At 50.8% G+C, this 15449-nt stretch overlaps 8 protein-coding genes across 8 annotated transcripts; 4 read left to right on the forward strand and 4 right to left on the reverse strand.

The window, feature by feature from the left end:
* Positions 1 to 315: 315 nt before the first annotated feature.
* Positions 316 to 1530, forward strand: tif34 (translation initiation factor eIF3 subunit i; the record flags this gene model as incomplete). The annotated part of the gene is made up of 4 exons (XM_071047469.1): positions 316 to 342; positions 440 to 946; positions 1004 to 1120; positions 1171 to 1530. 4 exons carry the CDS (start codon positions 316 to 318, stop codon positions 1528 to 1530), a joined length of 1011 nt encoding a protein of 336 aa, XP_070892156.1.
* A 251-nt stretch (positions 1531 to 1781) lies between these two features.
* On the reverse strand, positions 1782 to 2879 carry mbf1 (multiprotein-bridging factor 1). Its single transcript, XM_071049018.1, has 2 exons — positions 2439 to 2879; positions 1782 to 2367 (listed from the first exon to the last, which is right to left on the reverse strand). The coding sequence occupies exons 1-2, from the start codon at positions 2592 to 2594 to the stop codon at positions 2059 to 2061; spliced, it is 465 nt and encodes a 154-aa protein (XP_070892157.1). The 5' UTR covers positions 2595 to 2879; the 3' UTR covers positions 1782 to 2058.
* A 483-nt stretch (positions 2880 to 3362) lies between these two features.
* On the forward strand, positions 3363 to 4972 carry BJX68DRAFT_34980 (SH3 domain-containing protein). Its single transcript, XM_071049019.1, has 4 exons — positions 3363 to 3572; positions 3648 to 4059; positions 4114 to 4323; positions 4394 to 4972. Exons 1-4 carry the CDS (start codon positions 3510 to 3512, stop codon positions 4447 to 4449), a joined length of 741 nt encoding a protein of 246 aa, XP_070892158.1. The 5' UTR covers positions 3363 to 3509; the 3' UTR covers positions 4450 to 4972.
* Positions 4973 to 5349: 377 nt separating this feature from the next.
* Positions 5350 to 5787, reverse strand: BJX68DRAFT_259872 (uncharacterized protein; the record flags this gene model as incomplete). The annotated part of the gene is made up of 2 exons (XM_071043780.1): positions 5350 to 5638; positions 5693 to 5787. The coding sequence occupies 2 exons, from the start codon at positions 5785 to 5787 to the stop codon at positions 5350 to 5352; spliced, it is 384 nt and encodes a 127-aa protein (XP_070892159.1).
* Positions 5788 to 9267: 3480 nt separating this feature from the next.
* On the forward strand, positions 9268 to 11141 carry BJX68DRAFT_250534 (AIM24 family protein). Its single transcript, XM_071042267.1, has 5 exons — positions 9268 to 9480; positions 9548 to 9647; positions 9704 to 10261; positions 10336 to 10685; positions 10772 to 11141. The coding sequence occupies exons 2-5, from the start codon at positions 9590 to 9592 to the stop codon at positions 10985 to 10987; spliced, it is 1182 nt and encodes a 393-aa protein (XP_070892160.1). The 5' UTR covers positions 9268 to 9480; positions 9548 to 9589; the 3' UTR covers positions 10988 to 11141.
* Positions 11142 to 11567: 426 nt separating this feature from the next.
* On the reverse strand, positions 11568 to 12895 carry BJX68DRAFT_259874 (translation initiation factor eIF2 subunit beta; the record flags this gene model as incomplete). The annotated part of the gene is made up of 4 exons (XM_071043781.1): positions 11568 to 11734; positions 11800 to 12405; positions 12502 to 12616; positions 12884 to 12895. 4 exons carry the CDS (start codon positions 12893 to 12895, stop codon positions 11568 to 11570), a joined length of 900 nt encoding a protein of 299 aa, XP_070892161.1.
* A 302-nt stretch (positions 12896 to 13197) lies between these two features.
* On the forward strand, positions 13198 to 14208 carry BJX68DRAFT_250538 (uncharacterized protein). The gene is made up of 2 exons (XM_071042268.1): positions 13198 to 13746; positions 13817 to 14208. Exons 1-2 carry the CDS (start codon positions 13470 to 13472, stop codon positions 13915 to 13917), a joined length of 378 nt encoding a protein of 125 aa, XP_070892162.1. The 5' UTR covers positions 13198 to 13469; the 3' UTR covers positions 13918 to 14208.
* On the reverse strand, positions 14209 to 15105 carry BJX68DRAFT_250540 (uncharacterized protein). The gene is made up of 2 exons (XM_071042269.1): positions 14859 to 15105; positions 14209 to 14783 (listed from the first exon to the last, which is right to left on the reverse strand). The coding sequence occupies exons 1-2, from the start codon at positions 14973 to 14975 to the stop codon at positions 14337 to 14339; spliced, it is 564 nt and encodes a 187-aa protein (XP_070892163.1). The 5' UTR covers positions 14976 to 15105; the 3' UTR covers positions 14209 to 14336.
* Positions 15106 to 15449: the final 344 nt, after the last annotated feature.

Below are 15449 nucleotides of genomic sequence, written 5' to 3' on the forward strand. Positions count from 1 at the left end.
CCTCGGAAGTTCCAGAGGGCTGTTTGGATCACATGACTCAATACAGAGATACCGGAAAATCTTGAGCTCCGGTACGCTGGGTCAGAAAGAAAGAGCCCATTGGGAAAGGTCTTGGCATGGGCCCGCGGACTGTGCGATGGAAATTCGTGAACTTGACGGGTGAAGTTAAGAGAAACGCCGCCGCAATCAACCCCGCCAGACAATCAGCCTCAACTTGCAGTGCCAGCCTGGTGTGTCACAGAGACTATTCATCTGTGACTGAGGATTTTTTACCCCCGCCGCGACCTCGATTAAATTCCATATTGTTCGGCCAAAATGAGACCTATTTTGCTTGCGGGCCATGTGCGTTTTCCCCGGACAGGTCCAGAAGAGACTGCTCGAGTTCTCCTGGTGCCTCTGACACTTTGTGACGAGTCGCTGACCTCTTTCTTTCTTCCAGGAACGGTCCCTCAACCAGATCAAATTCAACCGCGACGGCGATCTTCTATTCTCGGTAGCCAAAGACAAGATTGTGTGCGCTTGGTGGTCAGCCAACGGTGAACGACTTGGTACCTACGCCGGACATCTCGGTGCTATCTGGACTGTCGATGTCAGCCCCAACACTATTCTCCTCGCGACCGGCTCTGCAGACAACTCCGTGCGCTTATGGAACGTTAAGACTGGCGAGTGCGTGAAGGTGTGGGAGTTCCCTACAGCCGTTAAGCGGGTCGAATTCACTCCGGATGGAAGCAAACTTCTGGCCGTGACGGAGAAGCGTATGGGTTTTCTGGGTACGATCAATGTGCTGGATATCAACTACGACGATGATTTCACGAACCAGGCCGAAGAGCCCAGCCTGAAGATTACCTGCACAGAGAGCAAGGCCACAGTTGCCGGGTGGAGTTATCTGGCCAAGTACATCATCGCTGGTCACGAAGATGGAAGTGTCAGCCAGTACGATGGAAAGGTACGAGACGACTTGACGATTGGAAGGTGATGTTGTATGCTAAGTGTGCTGTTTTAGACCGGTGAGCAGCTGGAAAACGTCCAGGCCCACGAGTTCGACCACCAGATCAACGATCTCCAATTCTCCCCCGACCGCACCTACTTCCTCACTGCCTCCAAGGACAAGTCCGCCAAGGTAATGCAGTTTCCGTATATTGCATCTCAACCGACACTAACAATCCACAGCTCATGTCCGCCCGTAACCTCGCCATCATGAAGACCTACGTCGCCGACACACCACTGAACAGCGCCGCCATCACACCCAAGAAAGACTACGTGATTCTAGGAGGTGGTCAAGCCGCCATGGATGTCACGACAACATCCGCCCGCCAGGGTAAATTCGAGGCTCGCTTCTACCACAAGGTTTTCGAGGACGAGATCGGCCGTGTCAGGGGTCACTTCGGCCCTCTCAACACTATCCACGTCCACCCCGCCGGCACCGCCTACGCCTCAGGCGGAGAGGACGGTTACGTCCGCGTGCACCACTTCGACAAGCCCTACTTTGACTTTATGTACGAGGTCGAGAGGGAGCAACTGAGACGGTGAATTGCATGATGTTAGATGATGGTAGAATACTTTTCCTAGTTTATGCATCTCTTGATGTGTCATGAAGTGATGGCATATATTTGTTTCCAACAAAAGCACAGAAAAGAGATGACCACAGGGTGGTGAGTACTTACAAGGAGGTCCTGGGGTGATTGAAGTCATGAGTTACATTTCATCTATTCCATGATAAGACGGAGTTGGTATCATAGTCTATTTCAGGGTCGCTTTTCGTGTCCTAATAAAAAAAATTCTTACTTCACTGTATCTTGGGCTCGTAGGTAAATTGTATTCATTTTGACGAAAACTGTTGGCTTAGGTCTAATCATTTCAACACCAGGTTGACGCTCTTCTAACGCAGACCAAAATCACGGAGGGCAAAGATGTGTCATATCATTCAATGAAGGCGTAACATAACAACCGAAAAAGGCCTGGGACATAAAGGCCGAAGAAGAAGAGAAAACAGGAGAAATTCATCAACAAATGTCCCCCCTTCCCATAGAAAAAGTCGCGGGCTCACCCCCGGTCGATTTACTTCTTCTTAGGGAACTTCTCGGCTCCGATGTCGTTGCCCCTTAGCTTGACGTTCAGCACACGCTCCATAGCGCTAAGCACCTTCTGGTCTGGCGTGGCTGTTCCCCTCTCGAAGTCTTGGATGACGGTGACGGTGGTGTTGCACTTGGTGGCGAGCTCCTTCTGTGTCATCTTGTATCCCTCGTCGGTTCGACGCTTCTTGATAGCGTCGGCAACTTGCAGGCCGACGGTCTTGGGCTTAACGATGTCGTCGCTGCGGTCGACCTTGGTCAGGTGTTGGCCTTCAACGGCGCCTGCACGTCCGGCCTGGAAGGAGGGGTTAGCAAGGGCGGCGGACAAGATAAACCAAGGTCCCCGGAAGGCTACATAGTACTTACAGCATTGCCAGAAGCGTACTTCTTCTCAGTTCCAATAACAAGGCCGGAGCGCTGGGCGGCGTTCAGAGCGCTTTTGCCCTTAACGACGGTCTCGCGGGGAGCGGGGCCGGAGCGGTGCTTAGTGCCAATGCGAGTAACAGAATCCCAGTCGCTCATGGTTGCGGTATTTATGGAGAATCGATTGAAAGAAAGAAGACGGTATATCGGTCTATGTGGTCTATCGGTAGAGAGCGTGGCGGGTGAAGAGTTCGATCGCGTGAGGTTTGGGAGAAGAGATGTTCAAGCCTCAAGGCGGTCCACCGTATTTATATCGATGACACAGAAGTTTCTCGAGCCTTTGATGGCGGAGTTTGGATGGGGCGGAAAGCGCTAGCCTTATTTGGGGTTAGTGTGGCTGACATCACTTGGCTTTGAGTCAAATCGCTCTGGAACGAAGCCTTCAAAGAGGCAAATGTCACGTTTGCCATCGGTGATCAGAGGGACAACACCATGGATCGGGTATCCTTGGTTCAATTTGTAGGGGCAAATAACGCTTCATCGGCAAAGGCGCTCTCGCAGTCGCATGCGATCAGTGCCAAAGTATAGAGTAGGACGTGGATATAAGCCGGACATCGAGGATCTGTAAAGCCCACGGCCATTAAGTACAAAGCAAACCTTAGTATTGAATGCCTTCCACTTTGGGTCCCCGACCTCAATACAACGTGGGCACATCTTGAAGTAACAAAGCCAAGTGAAATGGTGAGTGTGGCTGAGGCAATTGGTGGATTATTATTCATTGTGATTCATAAATCTATGGGCGGTGCCTGAGGCCCTGAGGAGACAAGAGCCGGAATCAATCATCTCCAATTGTTCTGCCTGGAGCCTGATTCGGCCTCAGGCCAGCGACCGTGTCGTCCCTGTCTCGGCCCCATGTACTAAAACATCAACCACCCATCCATCCCATCGTCAACCAACAACTTTGCAATAGTCTCCTCGTTTGGAGTCGTTTTCTTTTGCTTGTCCATCTTTACTATACCAATTTCTTCTGCCTGATACCCTGCATTTGCCTTTCCGTCCATTTCCAAGCCTGTCATGGCGTCTCAAGAGACGTTCTACTCGGCCCTGACCAACCGGTCGCTCCGTAATGTCCGATCGGTACGATAACCCCTTGATTTGCCGTATGACATCTCGGTCTTGTGTCGTGTGTTCTAATATTTTTCTGTGTTTTAGGAGTTGGAGTTTCTCGCAGAATCCGCAGTTATTACTACTCAGCAGCTCTCGTCCATTCTATCACAGCTACCCAACTCTCCCAGCACAACTGAGAGTCAGCGTCAAGTGTCGGCGCCGTCAGACCCATCTCCAGTGCAGCAACCAGTTCCAACACAGACCCTACCTTCCCCCGCTCCGTACTCACCCCCGACCACCCAATTTGCCAACACCACTTTGAACGAAAAGGCGCAATATGGAATGAACCCACCCCCACCTCAGCAGCATTATGCGAGCCCACCTCCTGCTTATCCGCAGGCTCCGACCATCCTTTCCATTGCCTCGGCACTTTATGCATACAGTCCAACAGACCCTGGGGACCTTGCTCTGCAACCGCACGATCGTGTGCAAGTTCTTGAGCATATGAATGCCGACTGTATGCTGATTTCCTTGATAACTCCGTTGTTAGCCGGTCATTAATCTATCATAGGGTGGCGTGGTCGCAACGAGCGTACGAACCTGGAGGGTATATTCCCCCGTAGCTACGTCAATGTCCTAGACGAGAAGCCCGCTCCATCAGGTTCCGGCTACGGAAACATGCCGCTTGAAGTCAGCCAGAGTGGCTCTCCATCCACACCTGGAAAGGCCAACAAGTTCGAGGAACACGGCAAGAAGTTCGGCAAGAAGATGGGCAATGCTGGTAAGCCGTTCTTGTGATGTCCTCTTCTCGCTTGACAGTTCTGGGAAACTAACAAAGCCAATCATCGCAGCGATCTTTGGCGCCGGTGCTACAATTGGTTCCAACATCGTCAACAGCATTTTCTAATCCATCTTTCACAACTATGGCCTGGTTTGCCATTTGTTTCTAGAGTCGAACGCGAGCTGCGCTTCGTCCTCCAGTTTTCTGTCGCCTCATCGGTTTCATGGGAATGGCGTTGGTGGTTTGAATTATCCTATTCTTGTTTTATGAAGGCCTCACCAAGAGATCTTGGTGGCCTAGGAAGAGTTAATCGTCTGCTCTCCACGGAATAGTTACGGGCCAGTCTCCAAGTGTCAAACTTGGCTTTAGGGTATCTGTCTGCAACGCGGCGTTTTTTTGGTCCATAATATCACTAGGAAAAGAAACAAGTAAGTGACATCTGCTTGAAAAGTCCTCGATTAGCAGCTGGCGCACCGTCTTCAACCGTTCGTGTTTCAGACTGGCGCCTTCATTCTATAATAAGGAGTCGCTGCACATAAGCGCCGGCAAACGTGGCAGTACCCACTCGTAGATTTTCATTCTCCAACATTGCGATGCAAAACACCAACAACCCCCAATGTAACTGGGGTTGCGCAAGTTCATTGGCTTGTTCTAGCTTGATGCCGCAGTCAAGTTGCTGATGAGGGGCGCGCGCGAGGCGACCCTCAAGGCCGACATGGCTCGTCCAGCCTCGTTGGAAATATAATGTCAGGCTCAGCCCCTGTTCGCGCTTTTCCTGTGAAAATAATGGAGAACGTTTCCGACGGTCTATCTGTTGTTGTTTTCGACCCTGGACGTTGATATATACTATGGCGCTCTGGCACTGCTTTGTCTTCATATCTCTCTTTGGAGCCGTGTCGGCTGAGGGGTGGGAAGAATTTGCTGATAATTTTGCTACAGACTTGGTATGTGGCCTCTTGCACCCCATAGTCAAACAAACCAACAACCAGTTAGACATTGTTCGTTTCAAACCACCTAATGCTGCAATCAGGCCCCTCTTGTCGCCCTCTTTGGCGAACGCCTCACCAAGCAATACCTCTCTGAATCAACCAGCCTTCTCGATAACCTCATATTCGCCCTCTCACCACTCGGAATTCTCACAGCCGTGGTATCTGTCATTCGTATTTGCGGAACCTCCTCTCTTCGAGCGTTTGTGGGTCGGGCCAATGAGGCTCCCGGAGAAGCAGAGAATGAGCTTCTATCATGCGTCTCTGATGCCACTGCAGAGCTGTTCAACAATGGTGGCATCTCTAGGGTACCTGGCAGGCCCAGGCTTCTGGAGGTTATGGTATGGGAGGAGGTGGACTTGTGTACAAAGGAGACATCCTACAAGCTTGGAACCCTTCGAGAGGCGATTCGGGAAGGTGCTTGGTCTGAGCATGATGGGAAATGGGCTCTTGATGAGAAGAGCCCGGGTCTTGACATCCCTAATTTATCGTTGAACAAGGGTATCAAAAGGAGAGGGCCAGGGTGGTTTTGGGCTGCAGCTTTGCTGGGTATTGTCATGCAAGGAGGTATGCTCCAGGTCGTCAAGTCATTTGTTATTGAGAGGTACTTATTAGCCATTTTAGGCACACTCGCTTACGCAGCCATGACTGTATATTGGTATACAGGCCTTTTCGAAAACAGCGAGAAGGCGTCCGACAGTTATGCTTTCCCACTCTATCTTTGTGGGTCAATAACCCTAAGCATAGGCATGTTTCTTTGCGCCTTCATGCTCGAACGCTCTTCAACCGAGTATCGTGCATCTCCAACAACCCCCAGTAAGATCTACTGGTTGCAACCCGGGCGGCAGACAATTGGAGATCAAGATTTCGGGGCCTTTCTCGCCGTCAACGAAGGCCCGAGTGCTCAACTCACGCGGGGTTTAACATATGTGAAATCCGTCCGCAGTCCCTCACCAAAAGGAAGGGGACCAATGCTCATCTTTACCATCTGCGTCACAATGCTCGGTTTTATACTGCAATTTGTTGGTCTCCGTGGCCTTCACCCCTCGGTTATAATAGCGGACGTCGGGTCCACACTTCTGATGGCTGTAGTTCGCACATGCCTGAGGACAAAACGAATCGGCTCAGACGGAAATAATTTTAGCAAAGCGGACCAGGAACTGCTTTCTCACAACCAACAAGAGCTAGATTGCTTTGCCTTTCGCCTTGAGGAAGTTGAGTCGTTTCGCCTTGTCTCGAGCCTTGTGCATCAAACTGCCCGGTCTCGATCCGGGTCATGCTCTACCAGTGATACCTCTATAATCACCACTCAGCCCTCCGGCCGTGGAGCAAGACTTATAAAGACACGTGCTCGATTAGCAGAGCTCACCTCTTGCTCCGGTATCCACGAATGCATGAACTGGGACGACCTCCCAATCCGACAGGTGGCACAAGACTTGGCATGTACGATCGAGGCGACAATGGAAATGGTCTCGAGATGGAAGGAACTTCCCGGGAGCACTTGCAGCTTTGAGCTCTCCTTTGCATGCCAAACTCACGATTACAAATCCACGGGCTCTTCCTTGGAGACATATCCCATTGTTCTCAAACGATCAAACGATACTTTTCAATGGAGGGTCGACACGCACGAGCTGGAGGCCATACTTGGGCTTTGGACCTACTCACTGCTGAAATCTAATCCAAAGTGGTTGCAGAATGGCCTCGGTCGATCAGTAGGGCTTACTAAGTCCGAGGCTAGCGCTGAAGCAACAGATCTATACTTTCACAAATGGATTTTTCGGCAAAGGGAGGCCCAGATGGTATCATCTAAGATGATCTCCTTTTCCGAGCAGACATTCGGCTGTTACTCAGACAGCCATTCAGAAAACAAGGAAATCCTCGTCGTCAAGACCGAGAACAGATTGGAGGTCATGGCCGCCCAGGATATCTACATTCAGTTCCTCATGAGCATTCTCGAAGACCTCAAAGCCTCTGATTGGGATGCCGACATTGTCTCAAGGTCGCAGAGCAGTTTCCTTGCTCAATGTACTCGCATTGATGAGCTTGTGGATTGCTTTGAGAATGGCAATTTAGGCACGAGAGAAGATGCCCTGCTGTGCATTGTGCCAGTCTTAAGACACCAAAACCTTCTACCGGAGCTCGCTGCTGATTCAAAGGGTGTAAGGGAGCGAGTGGAGAGGCTTATCAGTGGCTCTTGCTTGAACGAATGGGATACTGCGTTCTCTATGGTCCGATGGCTGTGTGAGCGATGTGAAGGCCAAGAATTCGAGCGTTCTGTCTATGAGCTAGGTCTTCTTTCTCAACGAGCGATGGCCCATAAAGATGTCAATGTCCGCGAGAAAGGTTTCAAGGTTTCCCGCTCGCTCTTCGAAGCAGATGTCAGGGCAAACCGTTTCGGATCTCGGAGACCATCACTATGGTTGAGCTCTCTTGACCAGCAGCAATGGTGGTTCAACTATGCTAGACAGTTCGGTTGGGTTACATGGCACATAGTCAATACCAAAGGCGACTGGCAAGGCATGAAGGCATTCCTAGAAGCCTTGGGGTTCTCGAAGAATTTCACAGCTCAGCAGAACGACACCGTAGGCTCACAAACACAACCACACGGCATGTACTTGCCTTTGGGGAGTTCAGGGCACTCGATGGGGCCAGCACATTTGACAGACGGAGAGCAATTGGAGTGGGTCAGCGCCCAACCCACCTTTCTGGCATGGGTCATTCCCGGAATTGAACGAAACGGCTATGATGATGAAAGATGCGTGAAGGTTTGCTTGGAATGGTTAATTGGAAATAGGGAGGATGCGCTCTGCCACTGGATTCTGGCTCGTTTAGCCGAAATCGGCCAGACCTACCCACACCTGGTAGCCAAACTGTTTGTGTACACTGCAAGCAGCAACTCAGCAATTCAAACCCTTTGTCGACGCGGCGCAGACATCAATGCACTTGAGATCAACGGTTGCACCGCGCTTATGGAGCTGGCCGACGCCGGCAATATGGAAGGCTCAAAAAGACTACTCGCCAATGGGGCTGATGCGAATATCTATGTCAGAGAAAGCGGATTGTCTCCGTTGATATGTGCTGTTCGGCAAGGACACGAGGCAATCTCGCTTCTGCTTCTCGAAAATGGTGCAGAGCTTGAAATGCGTGGGGAAGGTGGATTCACACCTTTCCATACTGCCTGTGAGGAGAACCATCTGAATATTGCATCGTTGCTTCTCGAAAGGGGAGCTGATATCAACAACACGGCGCACGATGGAAACACGCCTCTATTATCTGCTGTTGTGAAAGGCAATATCCGGATGCTTCAGTTCCTGTTGGCAAATGGAGCTGATATTGAAGCTACAGATACTGATGGCAGTACTGCGTTGATGCTCGCAGTACACCACGGATCTGAGAACGTTCTACGATTTCTGTTGGACCATGGAGCAGACTGCCAGAAGCGAGATAATCTGGGAAAGACGGCTTTAGACTTAGCCAAGGAGTTGGAGTCCTCGGTTACCATCATAAATATGTTGATGACTGCGTCGTGAGGTCACCGAACTTTTGGAAAGACGCTCTAGTAAGGTATTGGTTAACAGCAAATTTGATGTACAAGCGAAATGGGTATATATATGCAGCCTTGCTGTGCGCGGGTTGACATCTTTGGCTGTCGAATCTCATGGAAAGCATTAGCCTACTAGGGTCCATTGAATAATAATAAATGATAATACTTGCTGGTCTTTCCACGTTCGTAGAAAAGGTACATATTACCCTAGACTATTACCATGTGTTCCACGGCCGGCTTGGTCTCTCAGTTGCAACAAATTGCTTCTCGGCGCCAACCATGACCCCTCCTTGTTCGTCCAATTGGATTTTGCTCAGGACTTGCTAGCTCGACAACTTTCAAGGTTGGTTTCTGACCGGGCGCCAAAATGTTGAAGCCAATTGCATAGCGATCTGCCATTCAGGTGTAGCCTCTAAGCGCCGACTGGGGACTGTCCTCCCGTGCAATTGGCGCCTCGAGCATCAGCCCCACGGTGATGTGAGATTGGGAGCTTTAAATACGGAGTATGCAGCACTGCTTCTTGTAGAGCGCTTCTGTTGGCCCCCAGTCTTCCCAGTCTCATCATTCTCTCTTTCGAAAAGACAACAGTATCTCTCATTTACCCTGCATCTTTGAACACAGAGCAGTGTTAGGATAAATCCCCTTACCAATGCTCAGTTTGTTAACAGTTAAACTAACAACAAACTGAATCTAGCAACATCAAGCTCCTGCAGAAGTTGCAGACAGCTCCCGCACCATGTCACAACACCCAATCCACTATCCCCCGCCTCCAAGTCAAGGAACCTCATACTCCCGTATGTTCATCTTCATCTGATGCAGACAATAATGTACTAAGCTTGGTGTTTCACAGAATCTCAGAATGCCCCATGCACGTTTCCAGAGCCAGACCTGGAAGCCCCTCCCTGCGTGCAGCTCACATCTCGTATAGCTTTCCCCCCACCCCCTCAGCCCTCACCTGGGTTTCCTCAAGCGTCTTCCGGCTTTCCTCAGCCTTCGCCGGGTTTCCCACCACTGAATTTCAGTTACCCTCCCCCTCCGTCGCAACAACCCCCCTCGCAACCAGAATTCCCTCCTCCGCCTTCCGTAAGCCCTCCAGCAAGCGAAAAGACCTATGCTAGCCACAATGCGGCGGCGTTCGCCCCGAATGCAGGCCTTCCACAGTCGCCGCCTCCCCAAATAAACGAGAAAACCTATGCTACGTTACCTCAGTCACCACCGCCCCAAGTGTCGCATCGAATGTCGCAGTCACTCGGCAGCGGCGCCGGCGCAGCCTTTACAGGAGCTACATCTACCGCTGGAGATGATATCGGAACCTTCAATGGTGGAAGTTACCGCATCAGCCACCGGGACACCAACTCTCTACTAACCCTACAGCTGGCTGTGGGATGCCCACTCCAAGTGAAACCCGGTTAGTTCTCAGCCTTCTCCCTCTATGCTCCCTATTTCATATCCAGCCAAGCCATACTTCTAACGGTGTACTAGGCGTCATGATCGGCATGTCTCCCACGATGACCCTTAAGGGTACCCTGTCGTTCGGGTGGATGAAGTTCTTCGCGGGAGGCGAAATGGCCATGTCCACATACACCGGGCCGGGAGAGCTCTTGATCGCGCCAACATTGCTCGGCGACATCTCCGTTCTCCGTCTGAGTGAGGGCCAAGAGTGGAGAGTCGGCAGGGACGGGTTTCTTGCTGCCACGAGCGGCATCAACCATGACCACAAAACACAGGGCCTTGCCAAGACGTTCTTCTCTGGAGAGGGTCTCTTCGTTTACAGATTCTGGGGGAACGGCCTGCTCTGGATCCAGAGTTTTGGCGCGATTGTCAAGAAGGATGTGAGTCTTACTGTTCTCTAAGCTTTCGACAGATATACATCGAGGCACGGTCCCGGAATCATCTTGCTAATTGCCGCTGTCTCTAGCTTGTGGAGGGAGAAACATACTTCGTGAATAACGGCCATCTTGTCGCCTGGAACTGCCAATATAAGCTCGAGCGCGTCGCCTCTGGAGGTATTATCTCCAACATGAGCGCAGGCGAGGGTTTGGCATGCAAATTCATTGGGCCTGGTACTGTGTACCTCCAAACTCGGAATGTTGCTGCATTTGCTATGCAAATCGGCGCCGCGAAGCTGCACTAGGTGCATCTCGTGTCTCTAGGTTTCCTTTTGTACAGCACACCAGTTATGAATTATGTAGCGCTTTTCCCTGTCTTTGTATTCCCATCCCACAAGTGATTTACCTCAAGAAATAAAACTCATGTTTATACGGCGGTGAAGCCTACAAGATACAGACCCTCACGCTCTATTATAGTACTTTTTACTGAAAAAGAAGCAAGATTATAGTCATATCAATCCATATACCTATCATGCCAATCTAAAGAATCTTCACGTCGTCTCTTGCTTTTTGATTCCGTTCATTCGACACCATAGCTTTTCATACTTTCATCAGGCCCGCTTCGACACCCCGCAATCATCCTTCATCCAAATGAATCAAAAACATAAAAAATGTCTTTACATGGAAGAAATAGAAAAAGCTCGAAGAGAAAGAAGAGAAAAGCGTGAGAGCGAGAAAGGAAGAGAGAAGAAGAGGAAGGAAAGCGGCAATACTTTTCATTCGCCAAGAGATAGATAAAAGCAAATGATTTTTCTACCTCCGCCGGCGGACGCATGTATACCTCCGCTAAAAAGCCACAACCATAACCTAGATATAAAACTATATCTAACCCTGTCTCTTTCTGCGGCCGACTTGGCCACGGAAACCGGTCTTGATGGCAGCGACGGAACGGCGGGAACCGCACGAGTTGCAGGTGACGAAGTACAGACGGTTCTCTCCCTTGTTGAGCTCTGTGTCGGGACTGCGGCAGGTTTTGCAGGTAACATATTCGACTGTTTGAGATATATTAGCACATAGATTTTCCAAGACAAAAGGGGGAAGGAAATGGCAAACGTACCGATATACCGTCTAAGAACGTTCTCAATCTGCTTCTGCTGGAAACGACCCTTGATAACCAGACGTCTGCTTCCGTCAACACTGCCACTGGTACCCAATTCAGCGAACAAGAACTGCATAACGTGGTCGTCGGATCGCTTCATGCGCTTGCAGATATCGGCAATGTTGGCGAAAATAGTACGTCGGTTACCCTCACGCAGACACTGCGGCGGGGGGATCTTGTAGCTCTTAGTTCCGCTGGACAAGAGATCGGGGTGGTGACTCTGGATGAGGGAGAAGAATCGCGAAACGAGTAGCGAGTATGGGATCGCCTGGGTTGCGTCGTGGGCCCAGATACCCGTGCCGGCCTCGAGGTCGCCCTCGGGGACTTCTGTCTCCTTCTCCTCGGTTTCCTTCTCTGCGATACCGGCCTCGGCGAGCTTAGCCTCGAAGTCGCCGGCGTCGACCTTCTTGGGCTTCTTCTTCTTCTTTTTCAGGGCTGTGGGGTCGAATTCGCCGTCCGCGGCGGCGGGGGCTTCGTCGTCGGCGGCATCGTCCTTGGGCTTCTTGGTCTTCTTCTTTTTTGACAGACCCTTGAATAGATCGGTGACTTCGTCAACGGCCTTGTCTGTTGTTGTTGCGGGTTGGATGTTAGAAACGTTGTGCTCTCGAGGCTCCGAGGTGCTGTTGGTGGGTGGGGGTGGATGCTGGCTGGACCGCGTACCTTGCTCCTCAACAGGCTTCTCGAGCTTTTGTGTGACCTCGCCGTTCGTATCCATAATGACGGTTCCCTCACTGAATGCGACGGACTTGCGTTGTTTTTGAATTGTTGGTTCGGCCTTCAGATAACAGGTTAGTGGGGGGGGGAAGGAAAGAATTTATCCTTAAGGGCGCCAAGAAGAATTAAAGAAAAGGCGGATAAAGCAGAGAGAGCGATAAAGAGAAGCTACTGAGAGAGAAAGCAACAACAAAGCAGGCAAAAAGTTGTTGAACAGAAAGGAGTAACGCGATCAGCCACCGACTCGACTGGCTGGAAATGCACAAGAAAATGTGGGCGATCGGTAAAGGTACAATGACAGGACAGAGAAAACAAGGGTGTGACGTACAGTATCCGCCATATTGGAAGGTAGAAAGGTGTGGTATAAAGCGACTCCGGTGGTGTGTTCAAGGGAAAATATAAATCTTACCCGGTCAAGACTCAGATGATGCTTTTGCAAACGGATCAGAGGTCGATATCTCGCCTTTCCGCCGTTGCTTTGAGTTTGATGGCGAGCCTGTTATCGCGGAGGAGCGTCACGTGGGGTAGATGAGTCAACGCTGGTACTCGTATTACCAAGTTACACGTGACTGGTATAGTTGCAGAGCTCAGGCAGTAAGGCAGCAAGGCAGCAACATCCATCATCTTGTCCTCTCCAACCCAGTTGAACTGTATACCTCGCCGTTGAATCGCAATCGTTCACGCGGTAGGCGGGCCACTGCTTGAAATTCTATCATATTCTCTCCCAGCTTAAATTCTTGGCTCGTCTCTCTCTCAATCACTACCGATCCATCTCTCATCGCAAGAACCCAAACGAACCTCCGTAAACCTCCGGACCTCACCACCGACACCACAACCCCAACGACATCATACCTCGCTCGGCCTCACGAACCCTCCAGAGACCACCACGCGCGGTCTACAAACTTATAGCCATCATGTCCTACTCTCCATCAGCTTCAGACCCCTCCCTCACAACGTCCGCCTACATGGTCCCCCGATCCCGCTCCTACACAACCTCAACAGACGAGGACGAGATTGCTTCACTCCCCTCCGAAACAACTTCAGCCTCAGACCTCGATTCATCGCTTTCAGACTTCTCCTCGGATGCTGAGGCCGAGTGGCAGGAAAGCATTGAGCAGCTCGAGCTGTTGCTCACGATGGTGCTTGTGCCGGTTGTCGGGAAGTATTTGGGGCGGAGGTGTGCTTATTGGAGTATGGTCCCCGATTCTCTTCCTTTATTACTGTGGTGGGCTGGGATAACAGAAGGCTAACTGTTATGCAGGCTGGACGAGGTTTATGGAGTGGAAGTATCCAGTTGAGGGGTTTGCGGGAGGTGAGAAAGGGGCCGCGGCAGGGAGCGTGAGAGCCTTTGCGTCGCTTTGAAGGGAAGGGACTATAAACCGCAAGGCTTGTGCTGAATCTCATGGCTCGGTGGCTTAGGAGAAGACGTCACTGAGCATATGGAAGCAGCCATCTTCTCGAGAAGGCTTATATAATATGACTGGCTGGGGCTGCTGGGGCTATATCAGAGGTCTTATTTAAGACGGCAGTTGCACGCTTTGGCATAGAAAGAACGGCGTTGTCTTGGGGATTTGGTGGAGAGATACTCTACCACAATTGAAACAAAGCATACTCGCTAATTATACCCAATCGAATACAACATTCAATCGGCTTGTCCTGACTTCCTTCAGATGCACATGGCAAATGAACATGAACATGATATCGAAGGACCTTAGTGAAGGAGTATATTGCGCAGACACAAAACTGACATCATAACAGTCCAATTAGCTTGCCCGAGCTCCTCAAGTATCGGAACCGCTCTTCTGCTTGGGTGTCACGTTTGGGAGTATAATCGTATCGCCTGACGCAGGAGACGTTGTTAGGAAAACCCAGTCACTAGACGCTTCGTGATCCTCGGACTGTATCCCACAGTCCTCCTGCTCAGTCCTCGAGCCCTCAACCCTCGTCGCTTCGCTCGCCAGTGGTTTATTCACGACGTTTCTGCTTCCATCTGGGTTCGGCGCCCAAGGCCGCACTCTCCAGGTCGGTTCACGACTGGCCGGAGTTGTAGACTGTAAGGATGTGGAGCCTTCTATACCCTCAAAGAAGCCCTCCGAGGCGTTCTCCTCAATGGGCTTATCACCATCGAGTAGGCAGGGCAAGCCATCAGCAACTTGTCCTACAGGGTATAGGTGCGTCGCCTTGGCTGTTTCTGCCCACTCGCGGATTGTTTCGTGGGTCAGCTCTTGCTGTTGGACAGAAGGGTTTCGTCAGAACAAATCCATATATAGACGGCTGATTCCAGGTTAATCAAAGAGACTCACTGGGTGTACACGTTTGTTATGGATAGCAAGGTTGAACTCTGTCAACGGTAGTACAATGGCGGCACCGGCGGAAAGCCCGCGTTTGGCTGAGGGCATTTGACTTTGTGTAGTGGCCATTTTGGATTCGGCGGCTGAACGACAGGCAGGATAGAGGACTTCGCTTAGGGAAGAATTGGCGCTCGTGAACGACAATGAGAGGTGGGTGGTGAGATGATGAACTGTCAGATAAGTCCTGCCAATCCTGCTTAGGCCTGGAAGGGCTTAAGGTATTCTGATATCGATAGAGAAGACTGCTTCTTAACGAACTAAGAAGGTAACTGGGTTTCTGAAAGGTAGGGTAGCTTTGATTCCGAAAGTAACAGACAGTAGCTAGAACTAATTACAAGTGTTAACGAGTGTGCTTAAATACTAAGTTCCATCATATCCTGACTATGCTCGGCTCGTAGCCTGGCTATGATCCGGTCATGTCCTGGGTATGCCCCATCGTAGTCAGTCTATGCTCCTCATAGCCTGCCTATGATCGTAACCCTAATCCGGCCTAGCATCATAGCTCGACTATGATCGGTCTCGGTGCATTGTTCTTCCGTAGTT

Source organism: Aspergillus pseudodeflectus (assembly GCF_044049435.1).
Source record: "Aspergillus pseudodeflectus strain CBS 756.74 chromosome Unknown BJX68scaffold_112, whole genome shotgun sequence".
Taxonomy (NCBI): Eukaryota; Fungi; Ascomycota; class Eurotiomycetes; order Eurotiales; family Aspergillaceae; genus Aspergillus; species Aspergillus pseudodeflectus.

Excerpts from the sequence above, each read along its gene's own strand:
- mbf1 (XM_071049018.1), bottom strand. The coding sequence starts at position 2,594 with ATGAGCGACTGGGATTCTGTTACTCGCATTGGCACTAAGCACCGCTCC. Across the intron at positions 2,368-2,438 it reads AGTACGCTTCTGGCAATGCT|GCCGGACGTGCAGGCGCCGT; the intron begins GTAAGTACTATG and ends CCCTCCTTCCAG.
- BJX68DRAFT_34980 (XM_071049019.1), top strand. The coding sequence starts at position 3,510 with ATGGCGTCTCAAGAGACGTTCTACTCGGCCCTGACCAACCGGTCGCTC. Across the intron at positions 3,573-3,647 it reads CGCTCCGTAATGTCCGATCG|GAGTTGGAGTTTCTCGCAGA; the intron begins GTACGATAACCC and ends TCTGTGTTTTAG. Across the intron at positions 4,060-4,113 it reads TGAGCATATGAATGCCGACT|GGTGGCGTGGTCGCAACGAG; the intron begins GTATGCTGATTT and ends AATCTATCATAG.
- BJX68DRAFT_250534 (XM_071042267.1), top strand. The coding sequence starts at position 9,590 with ATGTCACAACACCCAATCCACTATCCCCCGCCTCCAAGTCAAGGAACC. Across the intron at positions 10,262-10,335 it reads CCCACTCCAAGTGAAACCCG|GCGTCATGATCGGCATGTCT; the intron begins GTTAGTTCTCAG and ends ACGGTGTACTAG. Across the intron at positions 10,686-10,771 it reads GCGCGATTGTCAAGAAGGAT|CTTGTGGAGGGAGAAACATA; the intron begins GTGAGTCTTACT and ends CGCTGTCTCTAG.
- BJX68DRAFT_250538 (XM_071042268.1), top strand. The coding sequence starts at position 13,470 with ATGTCCTACTCTCCATCAGCTTCAGACCCCTCCCTCACAACGTCCGCC. Across the intron at positions 13,747-13,816 it reads GCGGAGGTGTGCTTATTGGA|GCTGGACGAGGTTTATGGAG; the intron begins GTATGGTCCCCG and ends ACTGTTATGCAG.
- BJX68DRAFT_250540 (XM_071042269.1), bottom strand. The coding sequence starts at position 14,975 with ATGGCCACTACACAAAGTCAAATGCCCTCAGCCAAACGCGGGCTTTCC. Across the intron at positions 14,784-14,858 it reads ATAACAAACGTGTACACCCA|CAAGAGCTGACCCACGAAAC; the intron begins GTGAGTCTCTTT and ends TCTGTCCAACAG.